At 20.2% G+C, this 22,842-nt stretch overlaps 2 protein-coding genes across 2 annotated transcripts in view; both read left to right on the top strand.

Annotated features, from left to right (window-relative positions):
* LOC105366855 (transducin beta-like protein 3) overlaps positions 1 to 3,695 on the top strand; it is a 5,253-nt gene extending 1,558 nt beyond the window's left edge. The window contains exons 6-15 of the mRNA XM_011505442.1: positions 314 to 489; positions 585 to 784; positions 853 to 1,056; positions 1,125 to 1,314; positions 1,486 to 1,607; positions 1,757 to 1,915; positions 2,588 to 2,753; positions 2,943 to 3,167; positions 3,238 to 3,365; positions 3,492 to 3,695. Of these exons, the coding sequence (XP_011503744.1) occupies positions 314 to 489; positions 585 to 784; positions 853 to 1,056; positions 1,125 to 1,314; positions 1,486 to 1,607; positions 1,757 to 1,915; positions 2,588 to 2,753; positions 2,943 to 3,167; positions 3,238 to 3,365; positions 3,492 to 3,695 (1,774 nt within the window). The remainder of the gene's footprint in view (positions 1 to 313; positions 490 to 584; positions 785 to 852; positions 1,057 to 1,124; positions 1,315 to 1,485; positions 1,608 to 1,756; positions 1,916 to 2,587; positions 2,754 to 2,942; positions 3,168 to 3,237; positions 3,366 to 3,491) is intronic.
* Positions 3,696 to 5,477: 1,782 nt separating this feature from the next.
* Positions 5,478 to 21,280, top strand: LOC105366854 (glycine receptor subunit alpha-2). Its single transcript, XM_011505441.1, has 9 exons — positions 5,478 to 5,509; positions 12,691 to 12,880; positions 13,757 to 13,986; positions 14,493 to 14,575; positions 14,681 to 14,836; positions 15,813 to 15,968; positions 17,325 to 17,490; positions 19,805 to 19,991; positions 20,733 to 21,280. The coding sequence occupies exons 1-9, from the start codon at positions 5,478 to 5,480 to the stop codon at positions 21,009 to 21,011; spliced, it is 1,479 nt and encodes a 492-aa protein (XP_011503743.1). The 3' UTR covers positions 21,012 to 21,280.
* The last annotated feature ends 1,562 nt before the right edge of the window (positions 21,281 to 22,842 follow it).

Below are 22,842 nucleotides of genomic sequence, written 5' to 3'. Positions count from 1 at the left end.
TTTTATTTTATTTATATTATTTTATTTTATTTATATTATTTTACATTATCTTATAATATTTCCTTGCAACCTAATTTATAAAAATATAAATAGAATTTTTTTTAATTTATTATATTATAAAATATCTACAGCTTGTTAAGAAAGTTTATGATATGCATTTCAATATTTTTAAAATATTTATTTCATTCTAGAGAGCTACGATACCATTTAAAAATGTGAAACAAAGACATTTCTCATTTTTAAGTTAAAATTTATATTAAGTAATATGTCAAATGAATAACAGTTTTGTCCATGAATATTTTATGAATTTTAGTTCTGGTAGAGATAAAGTATTAATATTATGGGATCTTATTAAAAAGATTTCACTACGTATTTTACCAGTATTTGAATGTATTGAAGGCGCATTTATTATACCAAATACTGCAAATCTACCTATACCTAAAATTAAAACTAAGTCATCCATTTATGCTGCAAGTGCAGGTGAAAATGGTTAGAAAATATTCTATGTAGTATTCTATTTCTTTACTTTACTTTAAAATGATAAATATAAGGATGTTACTCAAATACTGTTTTTTGTTTTGCAGGTATTGTAAAAATTTGGGAAATGAAATCTGGGCGTATGCTTTTTCATCAAACAAATTCTTTAATACCAGCTGCTAAAGAAGAAAACAGCTTAGCTGTAAAACATTTGTTATACAATGCAAAAGATAACAATATTGGGCTTGTATCAACTAATCATAATATTTTAATTTATACTTTAAACAAATTTGAGTGCAAAAAACAAGTGTGTATTAAACGACGTATATCATTTTATATGTAAATCATAAATTAATGTTGATACTTATTATTCAGTTAATAGGCTTTATAGATGAAATTTTAGATATAGTTTACTTAGGAAGTGGTGAATCACATTTAGCTGTAGCAACTAATACTTCTGATATCAAACTATATGAGTTAACAACAATGAACTGTCAAATTTTATGTGGACATACAAATATTATATTATCACTTGGGTCCAGTCAGGCTAATCGTAATTTACTAATTTCATCAGATAAAGTAATAATATTTATAAAAACATTATTTGATACACAAATAATCTCTAATATTTTTATTTATAAAATTAGGATAAATGTGTGAGATTATGGCTGATGGATGAGAAAACAAAGATTGTTAATTGTATAGCTTTGGGAATTAAACACACAGCAGCTGTAGGCTGTGTTGCTCTTTCTCAGATTGAAATTAAATTCTTTGTATCCGTGAGTCAAGATTTCTGTCTTAAATTATGGGATTTACCTGAAAATTTATCATATACAGGTAAATATTATACAATGATTAAAATTAATTAAACTGGTAAATGTTATAAAATACTAATTCACAAAAATAATGAGAATTGTTAATTACCTAAAATCAGTACCTATTATTTTTAAAGATTTAAAATTATAGTGAAATAAAAGAAAATATTAATTTATTTATTTAAATTTAAAGGCACAGAAGTTTCTCTTAATGCTATAAATACTGTTATGGCACATCAAAAAGATATAAATAGTGTAGTTGTATCACCGAATGATAAATTAATTGCTACAGGTTCTCAAGACAAAACTGCAAAGGTAATATTAAAAGTACAAATAAAATTTCTTAAAATGTAGACATTTTTAATCTTATTTTGTAAATACTGATGATTTAATAAAACATTCACATTTTATTTATTGATTTATTATTACCAATATACATATTTAATTTTTAATCAATATTTTAGTTGTGGTCTGCTGAAAATTTACAACAGTTAGGGGTTTTTCGTGGTCATCGCAGAGGCGTCTCGTGCGTGCGGTTTTCTCCAATAGATCAAGTTCTGGCAACCTCATCTGCTGATTGCACAATTAAATTATGGTCTTTGAATGAACTGAATTGTTTAAAGGTAGTTTATATTTTTGCTAATTAAAATAATTGAAAATGAATACCCATTTAATTTTTACGCCATAAAATTTTTAAATATATTTTTATAGTTTATATATCATTTTTATTGTTGTTATTTATAATAGAACTGAATTAATAAGATATCCTAATTATGACGAGATACATTTATTCTACTGTAAACAGTACTTTTAATGATCTGTCTGGTATAAAAAATTATGATTTATTTTAATATTTAATATTTTTAATAAAATATTGCACAATCACTATAATTTGTACATGATGTGTATAGTGTACTATCCAGTATATAATATAAACAATGTAATGAATTTTAATGGCTTATTTATAAATACTGTCACTAATTTTTCAGAAGAGAAGCAATATACACTATCATTTTTGTGTATCAATTTTAAATGTGTAATGATTTTATTATATTATTTTATTTAATAAGAAATATTATTGAATATCGTAGAAATTCTTTAAAATATAATATATTCTTCTATATAAAATAATTTAAATATGCATCATTGAATTAGTTATGAAAAAATGTTTATAAAATCAGATTAAAATTGATAAAGTATTAATCATCTGTTTAATGCATCATTATGTTAAAAGCATAATATTGTGGTATATAATTTTATCTAAGAATCATTAAAAATTAATTTTTGATTATTAGACATTTGAAGGAAATGAATCTACTGTATTGAAGATGGAGTTTTTGTCACGAGGTATGCAAATTATCTCATCAGGAGGAGATGGTTTACTTAAACTATGGAATATAAAATCGTCAGAATGTATTACTACATTAGATCAACATAATAGTAGAGTTTGGTCACTTACAGGTAAATTATGCCTTTCTTCTTGAATTATATTATATTTAATTTTAATATATCTTTTATGTTTTAGTTATTATATTATTAATAATTTCTAATTTACTTTTTTCTTCAAGTTATTAATATATTTATGTGGTTGATGGTTTCGAAATTACTATTAATATACTTTTACTTATATTATTAAATTTTTTTATATAGTAAATAAAGACGAAACTCACTTTGTGAGTGGTGGAAGTGACTCCTTATTAGTAGTTTGGAGGGATGTAACACAAGAAAAAAAAGCTAAAGCATTAGCTTTAAAAGATGAGTTAGCAAGAGATGAACAAAAATTAGAAAATTGCTTGGAAGCTAAAAAATTAAAGAAAGCATTAAGATTAGCTTTGAAATTACAAAAACCTATGCATGTATTACATATAATTGAAGGTAAATAAAGCATATTTTTGTAAATTTAAACTCATCATTGAACCAGATTTATCACTAATTAAATTTTTAGCATTAATAAGAAAAGGAGATGAAAATATGACAATAATAATTTGTGGTTTGAAACCATTGTATCAAGAAGAATTGTTGAAATGCGCTATGATATGGAACACTAATGCCCGTAATTTTCAATTAGCCCAGGTATTTATTATAATTATCAAATAATAACTTTATTGTTCACTTAAATGAAATAATATTAAATTCTAAAAAAGAAAATTTTATTAAAATATTAAATTATTATGTCAAAATATGTACTATATGTTTCAGCTTGTTATAAATGTAATTTTAAATGAAATTGGATTAGAGAATCTTCAAAGGAATGATTTAAAAGGAAAGTTAGAATCAATAATTCCTTATACAAATCGACATTTTAAAAGGCTGACACAATTATATCAAGATTTACATTTTTTATTGTATACAATAAATAATATGAAATCTTGTAATACTGCACAGAAAACAATCGAAATATAAATATATGTATATAATTTTAAGGTATTCTATAAAATTAATGTATTTTATATAATAAATACTTTGTTTATTTCTTATACTAATATCATTATTGTAAATATAAAAATATCAAAATTATAATAAATCATTTATCGAAAATTGTAAAAGATTATCACTGAATTCAATATTATTGATAAAAAAATATTGTTATTCAGAATGTAAAAGTATTTTTTCCCTAGGTCATTGATGTAATATATATATATAAATTTATTTGAGTGAAATATAAAATGAAATATGAAAATGAATTACTGAAAATGGATTTTTAGCAAAATCAAATTTATGTACTTGACATAATTTAACACACTGTATTATTATATTTTATTTTATTTTTGTTTTATATAATAACATCAACTTTTATTTAATTGTTAAAATGAATGAATTTGTCATAATGGTAACATTTAAAAATAAGTTGTATTAAATTATATTTTGATATGTATTTTAATTAAATTAAGAAAATAATATTTTCTCCATACATAATATTTACATTAAAAATAATTATATATGACATGCTTATTTAAGATATAAACATTTTTAATTAAAAATTATACTTTGATAGAGAAAGATTTAGATATTAATAAATTAAATCAATTTCTGTTCACTTTCTGTTGATAATATCTCCAAAAAATGTTTAATATATAATATTTTGTATTTACAATGATATCAAATAATAAAATTAATTAAAAATTGCTTTTAAGTTTATGGATTTGACATTAAAATGCTAAATCTTAGAAAAATGTTAGCACATGTAGATTTATTTTCAAAGTATTTTATATATCAATAAGAATAAAATATTGTTTGTCATTATAAAATTGTTATTTTATTTTTTATATATATTTAAAATATAGTTAAAAAAAATAAAGTATAAATATTTTAATTTTAGTTTTAACATTATTAAATTTGTTGAAATTCAAACAAATTTAGTTTCAAATATGTGAAATACTATAGAAAATACTTAATATTTGAATATGTTAAAGAAAGAATCAATTAAATATAATAATTTTTAGAACACAAATTATTTAAAAGTACTATAGTGTTAATTCTATTTGTAATCAAAATTGTGAAAAATATTAAAACGTCAAGTTTATAAAATATAATAATTTGAAGTCTGTTTCCTTTTAGTTCAATATTATTTAAAAATATATTGTTAAATAGTTATTCAATTAATTTTGAAGTCTATATTTCTAATTTAAAATATAATTGAGTTTGTATCATTGTCCTTTCAAAATTCGTATAATCATACATCTGCAATTTATTTGCAAATTTTAATCATTAATAATGAATTTTGAAAAAATTTAATGAAAAAAAAGGAAATTTATTGTGATTCTTTTAAGATCAACAGATTTATGACTTGTTAGTGAACTTATGAATTCGAGCAATTTTCATACACTAATTTATATACTAATTTAGGACGAATGTGTGATTTATTTTTTATTTATATTTTATAAGAGGAAAGCCAGCATAAATGCCACCGATACACTTACTGTTAATTCTCGGCAATGTTGTACTTATTAATTCGATAAGAATTGAGAAAATGCGATTTATGATAAGCAGCTGAATGAAAATGAAAAGAGGAAATCGTATAACAGTTTGTAATTTTAATAAAAAACTTACTTGCGAGGATAATAAACAAAGCAAGTTACGTTGAGAACAATCGCGACTGGAGAAGGGGATTGACATCGTTCTTACAATTCTCCTCAACAAGTAGATTAGTAGTAATTGGTACACGATTGCGTTAACCTGGGCACCATGAGCCCAAGTATCTCGTTCCTAGTCGATAGGCCGGTTGTAGGGATACTTATTTTTCTAATATGGACACATGCCGCCTTGACCCGAACTTCGAGTCAGTAAGTTACACTTTTTATTTCACGTATTTATATCTCGTCGCTTACAAAGGACACGAGCACGAGCAAAGCTTTTTACATATAATCTTTTGAAATCGAATGATTAGGAACATTGCCAATTTATTATTCATGATAAGGATTGCTGAATATTTATCATATCCGATTACCCTCTCAATGATTCTTGAAATCAAACAGTTATACTTTTGTTTATCTATTATCCTAGACTTCTTGCTAATACAAATTGAAGCAATAAATTAATTAGTCAAAATTAGATTTGAAAGTTTTTTTTTTAATGTTGAGTATGAAGTCTGGAAGATAAGATAACTTTCATATAAATTATTATGTCTTAAAATATACATTTTATAATAAAACTTAAATTTATAAATACAAGCATTTTATATAAGAACTCTTTTTTGTGTAAATTTCTCTGTTAGAATTTTTTTTATTTCTGTGATTTACTGTTTTTTGTATTATTAAATTTACATTTACATTAACTTTCTTCTATTTTAAAATATCTATAATTTAGATATGCAAATATATTATATTTTTAATTTCCTATATTAATTTGGATATAAAGTTTTATGAACATCTTCAAAATTTAAGCGGAAAACTTAGCTTATTCTACTGTATAATGTATTTTATACGTAAATATATTTTGTAAAAATAATTGTGAAACTAAGTTTTATATAATACTTATCACATAAGTATATATAATATATTTATATTTATAAGGTTTTGCAAAAACTAAAAAATATTTAAAAATATTATTTTATTTTTAGACTTTAAATTAATTTATTAAATTATAATATTAAATTAATTTAATTGTACCATTTCATAGAAAAATTATAATCAAATATATTTAAGTATTTCAGTCATTGTATAATTATTAATTTTTCATTTTCTATATATTTGAACATTTGAATATTAAAAAATAAACTATATTGCATGCAATTTATCTTATTTATCTATTTTATGCTATTATATATTATATTATATATTACATGTTATTATATTTATGCTATTTATCTACATTCATTAAATACTTGAAATCTTTTAATTATTCAAAATATATATATACATATATATTAATATATTTATGCATAGTATGTCTGTAAATCTATTTGTTTCTTCCTTTTTTTAAATTAGTTAATTGTTCTTATAACTTTAAATTAAATTAAAAAAAATATGCTTCCTACCTCTCAAAGTTTTTTGAATTCTTAAAATTGATTACATAATAGTATATATGCTCGTATGATCAAATATAAATAGTTTCATAATAAGGTTAAAGTAAGTATGGATCAGTTTTGAATATACTAGATAAGAAATAATGAATTACTATTGCCAGATTTATATAACTTCAATCATATTCAGAATATGAAAACCTTAACATTAATAAATGTATATTTTATTTTGATTGAACAAGTAATAATATTTACAATTTTTTTATCTTAATAAATTTATATTACATACATTTCGGCAAATTTAGTTATTATATACAAATATTATAGTTTAATATATTTTAATTTATTATTAATTAATTAATTAAACTATTTATTCGATTTTTTTAATCTCAGATTTATAATGTGTAACGTAGCAACTAATATATTAGTATCTCGAGAAAGACTTCTTCTATACATTCAACTATGTACGTATAAACATGAAAATATTTAAGTATCATTGAGGTTGCTTATATATCGATTAAATTTCTAGAATGTAATGTAGAATATCTATAATTAGATTTATTGAATTTGTAATATTCTATTATTAATTTATATATGGTAATATCATTACATATTTATTTTCCAAATTTTATAATATAATAATTGCTAATATTTAAATATTTTAAATAAAATTCTTAAATTTAAATAAAGGTGTTTTCTATATTTATAAATTTAATACGTAAATAAGTGTTATAAAAATTAATAATACAATACATTAATTTTATTATTAACAGCAATAAATAAATTTGTTAAAAATATAAGATAAGAATAGTAACATCAAATGTATAAACGTAATGTATTGTAACTTCGTAAAAGTCTCTTGTATAATTAAGTTGTATACTTAAGTGTTATATATTTAAGTTGTTTATTTAATTAAATTATATACATATTATAAATGTGTGTGTGTGTGTTTAATTTAGAAGAAAATATTAAAAATATTAATGTTATTAATTCAACATATAGCATGTTTATATGCATTCAATTATAATTATATAATTTTTAAGATTAATAAGCATTGATTACAAATTGAAATAATATTCTACATTTACGAAACTTTATTAAAAATTTATAAAAATTTCTTTTACATTTTTTACTTATAAAAAATATATATTTATATTATTAATATATATTTATCTACTTAATATATTGTATATTTTGAAAATAATTATTTTTAATTAGAAAGTATTATAAAATATGTATTGTTATATTTAATTATTCTATTAATTACATATATTTTACAATAATGTTCATATTTTCAACAAACGGAGATATTACATTGCATTAAGTTATATGTAATGCACTGATTTTTAATTTGACCAAAAAAAATCAGATAAGTTTTATTGTGTAAATCTTAAATGTATAGCTCTGTCATATGTCTCTTTTCTACCCCCCTTCGTCACACCTTAATATTTATAACAAAATAAAAGAGATAGAACAATAGAAATATGTATGTTACGTAACTATATAAAAGAAAAATTATTTGAAAGAAATATATAAAGCCACTAAGTGTACAAGACATAAGCCAAGTTACAAGCTTTTCAGTGTAGTGTGCAGCAGAAATATTGAAAATATTTTATTTTATTATATAATAAGCACGGCGATGATCAATGCCCTTTCTGGTGATAACTTTCTATATAATTACAATTTGTTATGCATAAGAGACAACAATTAGTTAATTGTCAATTAAAAGATTTTAAAAGGTATATTGAATACTTAAAATTAGATATTTTTCACTTGGAGTATTATTTTTTTTATATCTTTTATATTCTAGGAATTACGTTAACTATCACTCTAAAATTAATTATATAAATATTTATATTCTTATATTTTTTTGAAGACATAATTTGTATACAAAGGTTGAATTATAATATTATCATCGTGTTATGAATAATATTAGTCATTTATTACAAAGTTATATATTCAATGTACTTAAAAAAATATACGTACACATTTTTAACAAAGATATTTCTAAATGTAATTTTGATCGTTACTTTATTCTATTTGTATGTTTAACGAAATTATAATTTGTAATTAAATTTTTATTATAAAAGTTAGAATAAGAAAAAGTTTATAAAATTTTTGAGTTTTCTACTTAAAGATACTATCTAACTAAAATTTACTTTAAGTATAAACAGAATTGTTACTAGAATATTATATATTAATTTAATTTTAGTCAATATATTTTTAAACAATTTATTAATTAACTATTTTTGAAAATTTTAATATTTATTAACTACAAAATATGAACGTAGTTTTACATAAATCTTTTATACTATTGCATTTCTTATAGTGTTCCATTTGAAATTTCTTATTTATAAAACTTTTATTTTTTCATTATAATGCTTTTATAAATATAATTATATTTTATTTAAATCAAATATTATTGAACAAATAGATTGCACATATGATATGTTTTTATTATTTTGTCTAAGAATACATATTTGTATTTGAACGTATAAATTTATATCATTAATTTGCTACTAAAAATTCATAATAAAGTAAAAAATGTTTACAGGTTAAATATAATGAAGTTTTTTGATATAGATAATTTTAAAAATAAAATATTTATATTTTATAACAATTATAAAAATTTAATCATTTTAAATTTTATTTTTTTTATAAATAATAGAACGAAAAAACTGAAAAATTGTATACTTTGATTTAAAATGCTCCACTTTTTCATTTTTTATGAATTAAGATTAAGAAATTAAGGAATTAAGAAAACAGAATTACAGAGTACTTATTTTTCTATATGAAATTTTAATATTATAATTGAATAGTATAACATTATTAATATTATAATATTTATAAAAAAATTGGTTTTTATTATAAGAAATTGTCGTAATTCTATTATTTGCTTAGTTTAAAGTGAGGCAAATTTAACAATATAAATTGATACCTACCTTTTTAATATAAATTTAATATATTCTGAGTTTAATTACTAAAAATCAAAATAATTCTAACTGAAAGCATCATTATTTAAATATTAATGAAAAGTTACCTGAAAAAAGAATATAAGGAAACAAATATCTATTTTTAAATTAATCATTCCTATTCAGTTTTACGTACATAAACATACACAAACTTTTTATTGTATTTTTTATATGTTAAACTGTTAAATTAAATATTTTTTTTAATACAGATTTACTACTATTTTTAATTTAATAATAGTTTCAGGTGAAATATAATCTAAATTAATCAATAATTTGAAAAAATTATCTTAAGTAGATGAGAAAAAAGTGAAAATATTTTGTAATTGAGATTTCAACATGAGGCTCTGAAATAAATCTAATATATTTAGTTACATAGTCGCATACTAAAATTTCAAAAATAATTCACGCTGAAAATCTAGCATCATTTCTTGAAATTAAATTGGTTTCAGTTATATTAACTCAGTTTAAATTAAAATATCAAAGTTAATTTTGCACTAATAATTTATATTGATTAATTTTTGTTTAATTCAAACATTCAATTTTTATAAAAATGTTTTTTTATATTTATTATTAAATTCCATGAAACAATATTTTCACGTAATGAAATTTTAAAATATACTAAAAATGTATTAACCAATTTTTATTTTGTAAATTTTCAAATATATTTCATTACAAAACTTTAAATATTTATTTGTTTAATAGTATGAAAACTAGTTACATTATTTCTAATAGTTGGTTTTATTTTTAAAAAGAAATTTGATAATAAGCAGTGACATGTTTATCAGAATTATCTAAAATTCAACAATAAAGATTATTTGAATACTATATATATGTATATAACTACAAGCATCAAAATCTTTGCAATTTATTTTATAATTAATATATAAATTGTTTAAATAATATAATTCAATAAAAATGCTATCGAGTGCTGATATAAAAGATAAAAGAACAATTTATTCTTAAAGTAAATGTAGAAATTTAAACGAAAAAAATTTGTTATAATTTATTAAAATAAATTACAAATATAATAAAAATAAAATATTATTTACAAAATATTTGTTGTATGTACAATACCTGAAAATAATTTTATATTTAATAAACTATATGTTATGCTTATATACTTAAAGAAAACTATAATAAATACAAGTTAAGAATTTCGAAATTTTTTTTTTGAAAATACATGTATATGCTTAACTTTAATTTATTGAAAAATACATCAAATAAAATATGTAACATTTTATTAGTTAAAAAAAACTTTTAAAATGAAATTATTGTTAACCGATTTTAAAAGAATTTTTTACAAAAAGGTTTCGATTTGGACTTATGGCTGATTGAAGTCGTGTATCTTTTTTTAAAACACTTGTCTTGAAATTATTGTTGTTCTTTATTGTCTATATTATATAAATATATAATCTATACATTTATTATATATATATATATATATATATATATATATATATATATATATATATGCATATTTTAATATATACATTGTATATATTTCTTATAAGTACATCCAATTTAATTAAAATTAATAACATGCAATCGACAGAAACAAAGCTACAATAATATTTCTATGAAAAATTAATTTTATATTATTTATGGTATTACTTATATCATTTAAGATTATAGTGTAAATTCGCAATATATAAAAAGGAAAAAAAATTGAATGCAAAAGGAGTATACCTTTCTAAAAATAATTTCAATAATCTATTCTGATTAAACTACATCTTATCATTCCTTCGGAAAGAGACAATAGATAATATGTTTTGTAATTAAAATCATTTTAATTTTGCTGTAACGACCATAGGAAAATGGATGCGGAGTGAAAAGGATAGAGAGAGAGAGAGAGAGAGAGAGAGTGAGAGAGAGAGATGGTGAGTGTGAAAGACAGAGCAAGAAAGGGGTTACATGGCCTTGACGTGGTCTTGTATGTTTTTATCCTTCTTAATTTTTAATACACAAACGCAGTAATGAACATCTTGATGATGTTGAGAAAAGCTACAAAACATAATTTAATCATGAAAAATAATTAGCTTGTAAAACAGACAAACTATGTATTAATTAATTTAATTTGTACAAAGAAAGAATAAATTTTTTAAAATAAAATAAATTTAATAATAATAAATATTATTTTTAATAATATAATTGTAATAATATAATTGTTAATAAAACAATAATGTTACTAATTAATCTATTGTTATAATTTAATGATTATGGTATATTTTATGTTGTTGATTGCATAAGCTATTTTAATTTCTATCTATTTTATTAATCAATATTTTTATTTTAATTATATATTGCTTTATTTTCTGCTTATATTTACCTCTCTCTCACATACACACAAAGTGATGCATAAATATATACAGTACAATTATAGACAAATATTATATAAATAAAAATGTATTCAAAATATTTTAATAGTACTATAAAATATTTGAAATAAATGTAATATATAATATATAATAAAATAAATACAATATTATAAAATTTCAATTCTAAAATTTCTAAAAAGAAGTCTTTTTTAATTAAATTCTGAAATAGTATCACTCTGATAAAGCAATATACATTGTAAATTAAATCATTTTATTTATAATATTTTAAGGTTTATTATTTATTGCTCTCAAATTAAATAATTAATATGAATATAATGTAAAATTGTTTTATATTATTATTGGCAAGTAAAAAATAACATAATATTTATTAATTTCTGTTATTACAAAATTTGTCAGTCATTTGTTTATAATTAATACGTTTTATGAATGATTAACAGGTTTCGTCCAATTATATTGTAATCATATATTTAGATATTGATGTATAAATAAAAAAATTAATTGTAAATTGTTTAATTAAATTTATATATAATATATATTACGTGTGCATGCATTTATATGTACGTTGCATTCATATGCTTACAATTTTAATTGCATTTCCAAGGAAATTAAAATTTATATATTTATAATAGACTTGATAGTTGCCAAAATAAGAGTATCGTTGGACCACTCACACAACTGGAACTTCTGCAAGAATTGACAAAAGAGTGTCGTTATGATAAAATGGTTAGGCCTATGGGTGAATTGAGTGAACGAAACCCAGTGAGGGTTTGGTCAAGAGCTTATATCTACACTATTAAATCTAACATGGCTAAAACTCTGGTATTTTCAATTTTTTAATGTATTAATATTCCGCATTATTGTCTTTATTCTTAACAATACTGTATTTTATATCGAATTAATAAAAATTGCTATCTTTATTGGGAAATATAAAAATTTTATTGTAATATATAAACCAACATTATGACATGTATATTGGATTATAAATTTATAGCAGTTGCTTGTTGTTATTTTAAGTTTAATGTTGGATTTTGTATTGAGTTATACTTACAATAATATTATTAAAAAAATAAAAAATGTTTAATGTAGATATTTGTTCAGTTGTAATATATTCATTATGAAAAATTTAACTTTTAATTTAATTTAATTTAAAATTTTATTTTTATATTTATTGTTGTTGTAAGATTTATAGTATTTGAGCACCAATTTATTTATTAATTGGTATTAATTTATTTATATTTAATATTTATTTATTTATCAATTTTTATCTTCTTATATGGTGTACATTTTTGTTTTTTTATTTAAAGTGTACATCAGCTAACTTAGTTAAGGTAGATCAATTACAATATATTTGAAAAATAGGATTAAAATTTATTCTTTGAATTCCAATTTTTTCTCTGAAATATACTGTAATAACAAGTTGAATTTTCGATATATTCTGTATTTAGAATCAAGTAATAATATACTTATATATTTATAAATAATTTCATATTTTTTAAAATAACAAATTGGACTAATGTATTCCGTTTTTTAAGGTACTTTAATATATATAAGCTTTAAATTTTGTAAAACTTGTGCCTTAATATTTCTAATATATGAATAGTAATAACAATAATAATAAACATAGTTTTTTCACACATATTCGATGCTATTCGTATGCTTTATTCAAATTTAAAAGAGAATATTTAACTTCTGCAGCAATTTGATGTACACATGATGTTACAATTCCGATATTTGGATAACAGACTCCGATTTGAAGATATTGCACCACATCAGAATCAGATATTCGGTGGACAATCAGCACACGATCTGATTTGGACACCATCGGTTTACGTAGCAAATGAACGGAGTTCTGTAATTATGGGTAATACTGTCAAGGATCTTTTAATTTCAATCGATCCTTCTGGTATGGTTATACTGAACACTAGGTTAGTGTCTATTAAATTAAATTTTCTATTCAAAGAATAATTGAAATAGAATTCTCTAATTTTATTTAAATATGTTTGATAAATCTGTACATTATTCCTCTGCTAAATTATTATAAATTCTGTATGAAGAATTTTTATTAAAGTTTTATATATATTTTAAACCTACAAATTCGATGTGATCGTATTATAGGGTTCTTTTTGTAAAATATTAATTTTTATTTATAATTCAAATTTTCTAATATAAATATTTACAGTGGATTGATCATAAATATAAATTATTTTTAATTTATATTTGATATAGAGTCGTTATATCATTTCTTACATGATAATCAGAATACATTAAATCATTTAATAATTTTGTTTATATCAAATAAAATATTTATAAATTATTGTAAATTTTTTTTTAGATTTAGTACTTATTATCGTATTATAATGCGTAATATTATAATTTTCATTAAATTATGATCTATATTAAATTTAATTATTTATTTATTTATTTATTACAGACTAGAAGCAATTCTTAATTGTGGTTTGAGATTAGAAAAATTTCCATTCGACGTTCAGGAATGTCCATTGGTTTTCGAAAGTTGTATGGAAACATTACCTCGAATAAATATAACAGTTTTGAAAAAAAAATTAATATTGTTTATTATTACATTAATTTTTACTATCATTATTATTATTTTTATTACAGGGACGCACAGTGTTCAAGATATGGTACTCAATTGGGATGAGGCTCCCATTGTACTTGCTGATGAACTGCATTTAACAGAGTATCGTTTGGTAGATAAATGGGTAAACAGATCGGAAGTATCTTACACTACAGCGCAGCAACATTACGGACATTTCGGTAAATTATCTTAAAAATATTCAAATAGATAGTTTTTAAATATAATATAAATTTTAATAATTATTGGTTGTATACATTATTTAATTTTTAATTATTACAATAACTAAATAAATAATTGATATATTCTTATTTTGTACTTAAAATTATTTATGTTACATAGTAAATTAATTTTTTTGTAAAAGAATATTTTTTAATTTTTTTAAATAAATATGTTTAATATATAACTAACTTTCAAAGAGGTTATTTTTTCTTTTGTAAAAGTAGATTATTTTTACGGTTATGCATTTTTTATTAGAATTATATTTCATTTATATAATAAGAAATTGCATCTAGAATTCTATTCTATGCAATTAAACATATTTAAATATTATACAAGAAATTAACAGTATATTATTTTAATTTTTTTAATTATAAATTTATTTATCTAAAAACTATATTTTTTCATAATTTATTGTATTACTCTATATATGTGTTATATGAGAATAAAAAATGAATTATATGTGTATGTATGTGTACGTATGTGTATGTATGTGTATGCACGTATGCATATATGCATATGCATGCATATGTACAATTGTATACATATGTACAATTCAGAATTAAATTATATAATTAAAATATTTTTGTATAGGTTTTTTAAAATTTTGAATAATTGATGAATTTATTCATTTATTTGCAGTATAATATAATAATTAATTAGTCGGATTATACAATTAATCTGTATAATAAAAAAAGCTATTAATTTTTTTATCGTTTATTAAACATTTAAAATTATGAAACCATTAAATATCTTCAATTAACATATTTATATGTATCTGATCTTATATCTTTTTTAATATCAAACTTTTTTGAATATATAATTGATTAATATTTAAAATACATAAATTAATATTTAGTAAATTACAAAAAAAAACTTAAAGAAACGTTATTACAAATTATTTTAAATATATAATCGGTAAATAATTTTAATTTTCAGCTGGTAATTTTAGTTCAATTAGCATAACATTTAAACTTGCTCGTGAAATGGGATTCTTCATGATGGATTATTATATACCTTCTATTTTAATAGTTGTTATATCATGGGTTTCATTTTGGCTTCATATGGATGCCAGTCCACCCAGAATCGTATTGGGTGAGTTTAAAAAACATAACATATATCATTTAAGATTATAAATCATTGATTCATAATTTTATTAATAACCAAATATAATATTATGTATTATTTTAAAAAATATTCAAGGTATATATAGTATAAAATTTAAAAGTATTTGTATATATGAATTAATAATATGTGCAATTAATATAAATTCATTAACGCAGAATTATAAATGTATATATTTACTAAAGAACTTAAAATCGGATCTTCAAAAGAATCATTAGAAAATTGTGTTTAAAAAAAAATAAATAAGTGATCACAAACGAGTTCATTTTTGTATTTTTTAAATTATTTTGATCACTGTAGAGTATTTTAAAACTTCATTACTGCAATATTTTCATTTAAATATTCAAAGATAAGATAACAGCTTTAAGACTTAGCATCACTATAGGATGAAATATTGTTTCTTTTAAACACTGTAATGTAGTAGAATAGATAATTAAAATACATCATTAATTTATATTTGTTTCCAATTTATACAAGAATGAAATTTTACTATTTATTAAATGGTCTTAATTTATAAAATTTTATGATAATTTATAAAAAATTTCTAAATACGAAGTTATCAGATTTTTCATTGTTTTCCAGTTTATAAATTTTATTATTTCAATTATAATTTTATTTGATATTAAAAATCATAGAAAACTTACTTTATCTTTTACAATGAAACACAGAATACGAAAATTATGTCTACGTTAAAATTCAGATGTTAGAACAGTTATCTCTTGCACATAAAATTCATTACGTTGATATCTTCTCATGACATATTACTTCTTTTATCTTTTCTTGTAAATAATATATATTTACTTTAAATAAGAGATATAATAATAACTAAAAAAACTAAATATACAATAAATTTATGTACAATAAATGTGCAGATAGAATAAATTAAATTAAATAAATAAAAATTTTACGTATTGCAAAAATTTTTTTATATTTCTAGTGATGATATAAAATAAAAAATGTAATTAGAGCACATAACTGTAAAACTTATAATTCGTACATCAATAAAATATCTATAAGTGATCATTTTCATAACTACTTGATTATTTAAACATTTTTCAAGTTTAAAATTAGTAAAGTAAATTTTCTTTTTACAAAAATAAAATAAAAAATTTTCATAAATGATTATAGATTATGATCTCGTACTATAACTTTTCATATACTATTCTTAGACTATATACTATGCTGTAACTGTCTGTAATAGATGTTGGTAATTTTAAATATTTTATATGAACACTAAATTATTAATAACTTAATAATTCAAGGATTTAACTATAAAAGCATATATGAATAATATAATCGAATTATATATTTTTACTAATATTTTAGGTACGAACACAATACTCGCATTTATGACACTTGCATCGAAGGTCGAAAATTCCTTGCCGAAAGTGTCATATATCAAAGCTAGTGAAATTTGGTTTTTAGGATGCACGATATTTCTCTTTGCAGCGATGGTCGAATTCGCATTCGTCAATACAATATATAGAAGAAAGTAAATATTTTTTATATTTAAATATTTTCAATTTTTTAGAAATTTTCCAAATATTTGATATAGAAAATCAAATTTAAACTAATTTTTTCATTAATTAATATTCAAATAACTTTGTTTCTGATAACTTGTCGACTTAATTATTTGTATGATAGAATACTATAGGACTTACAGACTTACTTTGTTCATGTTTACATAAGTATTTACATTTATATAGGTAGAAGTTTAATGAAGCATGATAAAAACTGAATCGAGAATTATACAAAAATTTGTTATGTTTTTTTATTAAGACAAAATTGTAAATGTTATTTTAAATTAATCGAATCTAATAAGTTTAAAAACGGGAGGAGTGAAAGTTATTGATCATTAATTAATTCCTAATGACTGAGTAATTATTTTAAAATTCAAAAAGCTATCAACTATTAACTGTTTGTATGTAAATAATTACTAAATCGTTGTTATAAACAATAACCGCTTTTATTATTAATATAAAATCTTACTTGTTTGAATTCAGATATTGCTTAATTTTTTTTATATTAATTAAAAAAATTGGAAGAGTATTGATATAAGTTTTTGTAATAGTGTTTATTTTAAAATAATAAGTTTCTAATATATAATATTTTTAAAATTCTATTTTTATGAATACGAATATAAAATCATATTTTTCTTCTTAAAAATAAAACTTTTAAATATTCAGAATTAGATTTCATTTTTAAAGAATATTTTATAATTAAATATATTATCTTTTTATAAAATTAAAGTTTGTAATAGAAGAATCTGGGCATTACTTTAATAAATGTAAATTTTTATATTAATGATTTTTTAACGTATTTAACATTTATCTAAATAAATAAATAACAATGATAGTAAATAGAAAATTTACTGTTTCGTTTTATTTGTATTAATTAATAAATTGACAGTTATATTATTGCATTAATAAAAAAAATTGAAATGCAATATTTTATTATTTTTGAAAGTAAATTTCAAATATTTTATACTATGGCAAATTAATTAAACTATTTTGCAAATACTTTGATAATTTTCTGTCAGGTGATCACTAGATCTGATAATTATTATCTCTTTGTGCAATTAGTCTAAAGTTATATATTTATATCTACCTAAAGAGTTATTATATCCATAACAGAAGTTATTACTACCAAATAGTTCTGAAAATATTTTTTTTCTTTCTTTTATGATAGAATAATCAGTTTCCCTTTTGATCTCGAGCAAATTACACTTATAAAAAAATAATTCAAAGTTTGCTTCTTAAATAACCTATCTGCTTGATTTATTGTCAGCAAATATTCGAGTATTTACAAAGATTTAATAAAGCTCGTGTAATGAATTTAAAAATATTTCAATGTACCATATGATATTTATTCTGTATGTATTTAATCATGATGTTTTCAAAAGTCCTTATAATAACCAGTTTTAATAAAATAATTGTTAGTATTTAATAATTATTTGGATAATTATATATTTTCAGAACATACACGATCCACAGTACAATTTTAATTAGGTCTTTAATGTATATGAATTTTATTTATACTTTATTTCATATACGACTCTTTAAAAATTTAAATAAATTTTGTTGACATTTTATTTTATTTGCATAAAATATTAATTTATTAACTGGATATTTATAATAATATTTCAATTTTTATAAAATAAAAGTTAATTCATAATTGATATAGGGTTTAATTTAGAAATGAACTTACCTGTGAGTAAACTATACTACTTTAATAATTCAAAATCATGTCATTTTAAAACTGTATTATAATTCGTATTTATTTGTATTTATTAATTAGAAGATATTTATTTATATTTTTTCAAACTCCCATTTTGTATATTATTTGTAATGATTACTCAAAAATTATTTAAAGTCGTATTTTAATATTTACTTCATCTAAAAACATAATGCTATTTCAATAAAAGAGAATTTAATTATAATAAATAAAATATGATATTTCTTTCTAATTCTATAGATAGTACATAGGTAATTTTATGTGATAGGATATTATTATGGAAATATTAAATCTTTTTTTTAGTAATTCAATAAACGTATTCAATAGTTCTTAAAAAATATAATATTTAGATGAGAAATTTTAGATTTTGATATAGAACTTTGTGCATTTTTTAAAAATTTTTATCTACCTCATTCCAAATTTTGAACATTTAAAATAAAACCATATTCAATATAACATACTATTATGATATCGTTCATGTTTGACGGTATTATGAAAGAAGTAAATATGATTAGAAGCAAAAAATATAATACAAAATTCATTTTTATCTAGCCAATAGATTTTAATTGCAGAAAAAATGTGCCTTTAAAAAAAGTTAATAGCAAGTATATTCTAAAATCGACATTGACACCGAGACTCGCTCGAAAACAATTTCAAAAAAATACAACAGGTATTGAAAGATCCCGCTCTTGGTCATCTCTTGACAACGGCAATATCTCTGAGAAAGACTACATGAGTCAGAATTATCTCACAATACATGTAAGATACGATAATTATCTTGACAAATGATCTTTTTACATATTATACAATTACAGTCTTTAATTTAGTAGTCAAAATTCTATTAAACTAATCTGAAATCTAATTTCTAATTTCAATTCCAGTTTTACAAAACAATATTTAACAAATTTTAAATTGCATATATATGTATTGAAAATGAAAAATACTTAAGGTATAGTTATATGAATTTTTCTAAAATGTATATTTAAGATATATTTATTTGAGTAATCAAAATAAAAAAATATATTTATATTTAAGCATATAACTTACACCTGACATTCACAAAATAGAGCTTAACATAAAAAATGTAACCTATAGATATTAAAATATATGCGTACGATTTTTCGTTTTATTAAGGCATAGAATAAACAAAAAATTGATAAGAAATATGAAAAAACAGAATTTATCTAAATTATATTGAATAGATTATTCATGACTAAATAGAAATTATAATTAAAAACGTAATTAACTTCTAATAAATAAAATATAAATAATTACTATAATTTAATTACGATTAGTATTTTAATACATTTGAAGTTATCTCAACTTTTAAAAAGAATATAGCCAAAGTGCATTTTTATGTATAATATAAATAATTCAGGAAAAATTTATGACCAATATTATAGAAATTATTGTAGATGTTATTTATATTATATATTATTTTCAAAATCACTGTAGCACTGTAATATTACACTTGCTAAAAATAGTTATCAATTCCGACAGAGCTTTCCAAGTACGATAAACGTTCCAGCAGTAAGAATAGATAATGAGAAAGATAATTCAATCGGTAGCATGGTGACAATAGACGGCAATCCATCTCCTCCACCTCCGCTGCCTCCCGCTAAATCCATACAGAGGCGATCGACCCTTGTCCAACTTAACACTTTCACGACCATGACACCCCAAGAGATTGCACAATGGATTGACAAACGCAGTCGCATTGTCTTCCCCGTCGCATTTCTCATTTTTAATATTCTTTACTGGTCGTTCATTTGGATATGACAAGAAACAAGTCGACTCTCAGAATTTAAAGATAAACATTGTATTTCATTTAAAAATTAAAATTTTGTCATTTATAAATACATGTGCATTATTTTATAGATATTTTCGATCGACCAAATCAACTAAACATGAATTAACCAAATATGAAATGGATAAACAGCTACGTTATGAAAAACTATTTACTAAAATGAGAAATGCTGCAACAGTAATTTTTTTCAAACACATTTGAAGCTAACGAAATTTGGAATTAGATAAATGGATTTTTTTTCATTTATATATATACACAATTTTTTAAATATGTAGATTTTTTAATTATATAAAAAACTAGAATGAATAAGAATATCAAATAAATTTATAATAAGAGTCTACAAGACTTGATTTTACATTTTGTAGATATCAAAAAAATTCAAATATTTTAAAGTAATTATTAAAAATATGAAGAGAATATCTTAATATTTAAAATAAATATTTAAAAATTAAAGTAAATATAGAAATAATTATAAAGTTTGTAATATGTTTTAGTATACAAAAAAAATATTTTTTGGTGTAATATAATAAAAATAAATATATTTTTAAAGTTTAGATATTAAACATGTGATACTTGTACACTTTTTTTATAATTTATTTTCAAGGAATAATCAATAATTTATAATTATTTTATAAAATTTATAAATTGTAAGATTGTTATTTCAGATAAATGGCTGTTTTAGCTTAAAAAATAGTTTCCTAAATAGATTGTAATTGGATTCTTCCATAAGTTATATCTCTTATATAGGTTGTATTTTAATTTTGAACCAGTTAATATGATTTATTACTTTAGAAAATAAACTTATAAATTTTGTATACTATTTAAAATTTGCATGAGTACATTTTACTTTGATTTTAATGAAAACACGGTCTTGCCCATTATTATTAATCTAAAATTATCAATATTATAAATTTGAAATTATCAATATTATCAATCTGAAATATATAAAAAATTGAATATTGTTCAATTACATTTGACCTCGTTCGATTTTATTTATATCGAAGATTTTGATTTGTGGATTAATTGTCATTTTCATTTTTATAACTATATTTCTTCTCTAGTTCCTTTTTTTTTCTCTCTTGAGTATATCTTTATATTATCTTTTTATTTGTATATTATCTATTTATCTATTTATATATTATCTATTTATATATTATAACGAAAAAATTAAGTAACATGACAGTGATTACATTGTTTTTTCATAATCGAGGAATATAAATAATTAAGACCTAAAGCTATTTAAAAATACTTAGAAATTTATAAATTGTAATGGCTACTTGAATACAATTTTCAATATTTCATTTATAATATTATTTGTATTATTAAAATAACATAAGATATAAATAAATTATATATATATATATATATATATATATATATAGTTATATATTTGTTCTTAAATGTTTAACCACCCAGTAATTATTATTAACATTTTATATTGTTTTATCTATATAACCTTAATATATTAACATTTGAGTAATATTATAAACCCCTTCTATATTTTTTTATTTTGATGTAAGTTTGAAATAAATTTTAAAAATATAAAAGTATTAAAAATGTAATATCATAATTGTTTTATCCTATTATTCATATATTACAGATCTTTTCTATACTTTAATATTTATACTCATATTATTTTAATGGTTGAATTACGAATAATTAATTATCAGACATAAGAAAATATGTCTTAATTCAGAGTAAATTATACAGTTTCATCGATTATTTTGTTATGAAACATTGTTTGATAACTGAGTTTTTAATGATTCCTGAAAATAATAAAAAATATTTATCTCGCCGATCACA

The sequence above is a fragment of the Ceratosolen solmsi genome, unplaced genomic scaffold (genome assembly GCF_000503995.2).
Source record: "Ceratosolen solmsi marchali unplaced genomic scaffold, CerSol_1.0 scaffold94, whole genome shotgun sequence".
Taxonomy (NCBI): Eukaryota; Metazoa; Arthropoda; class Insecta; order Hymenoptera; family Agaonidae; genus Ceratosolen; species Ceratosolen solmsi.
Note: the sequence above shows the minus strand (reverse complement) of the source record. Positions and strands in the feature narration are given on the sequence as shown.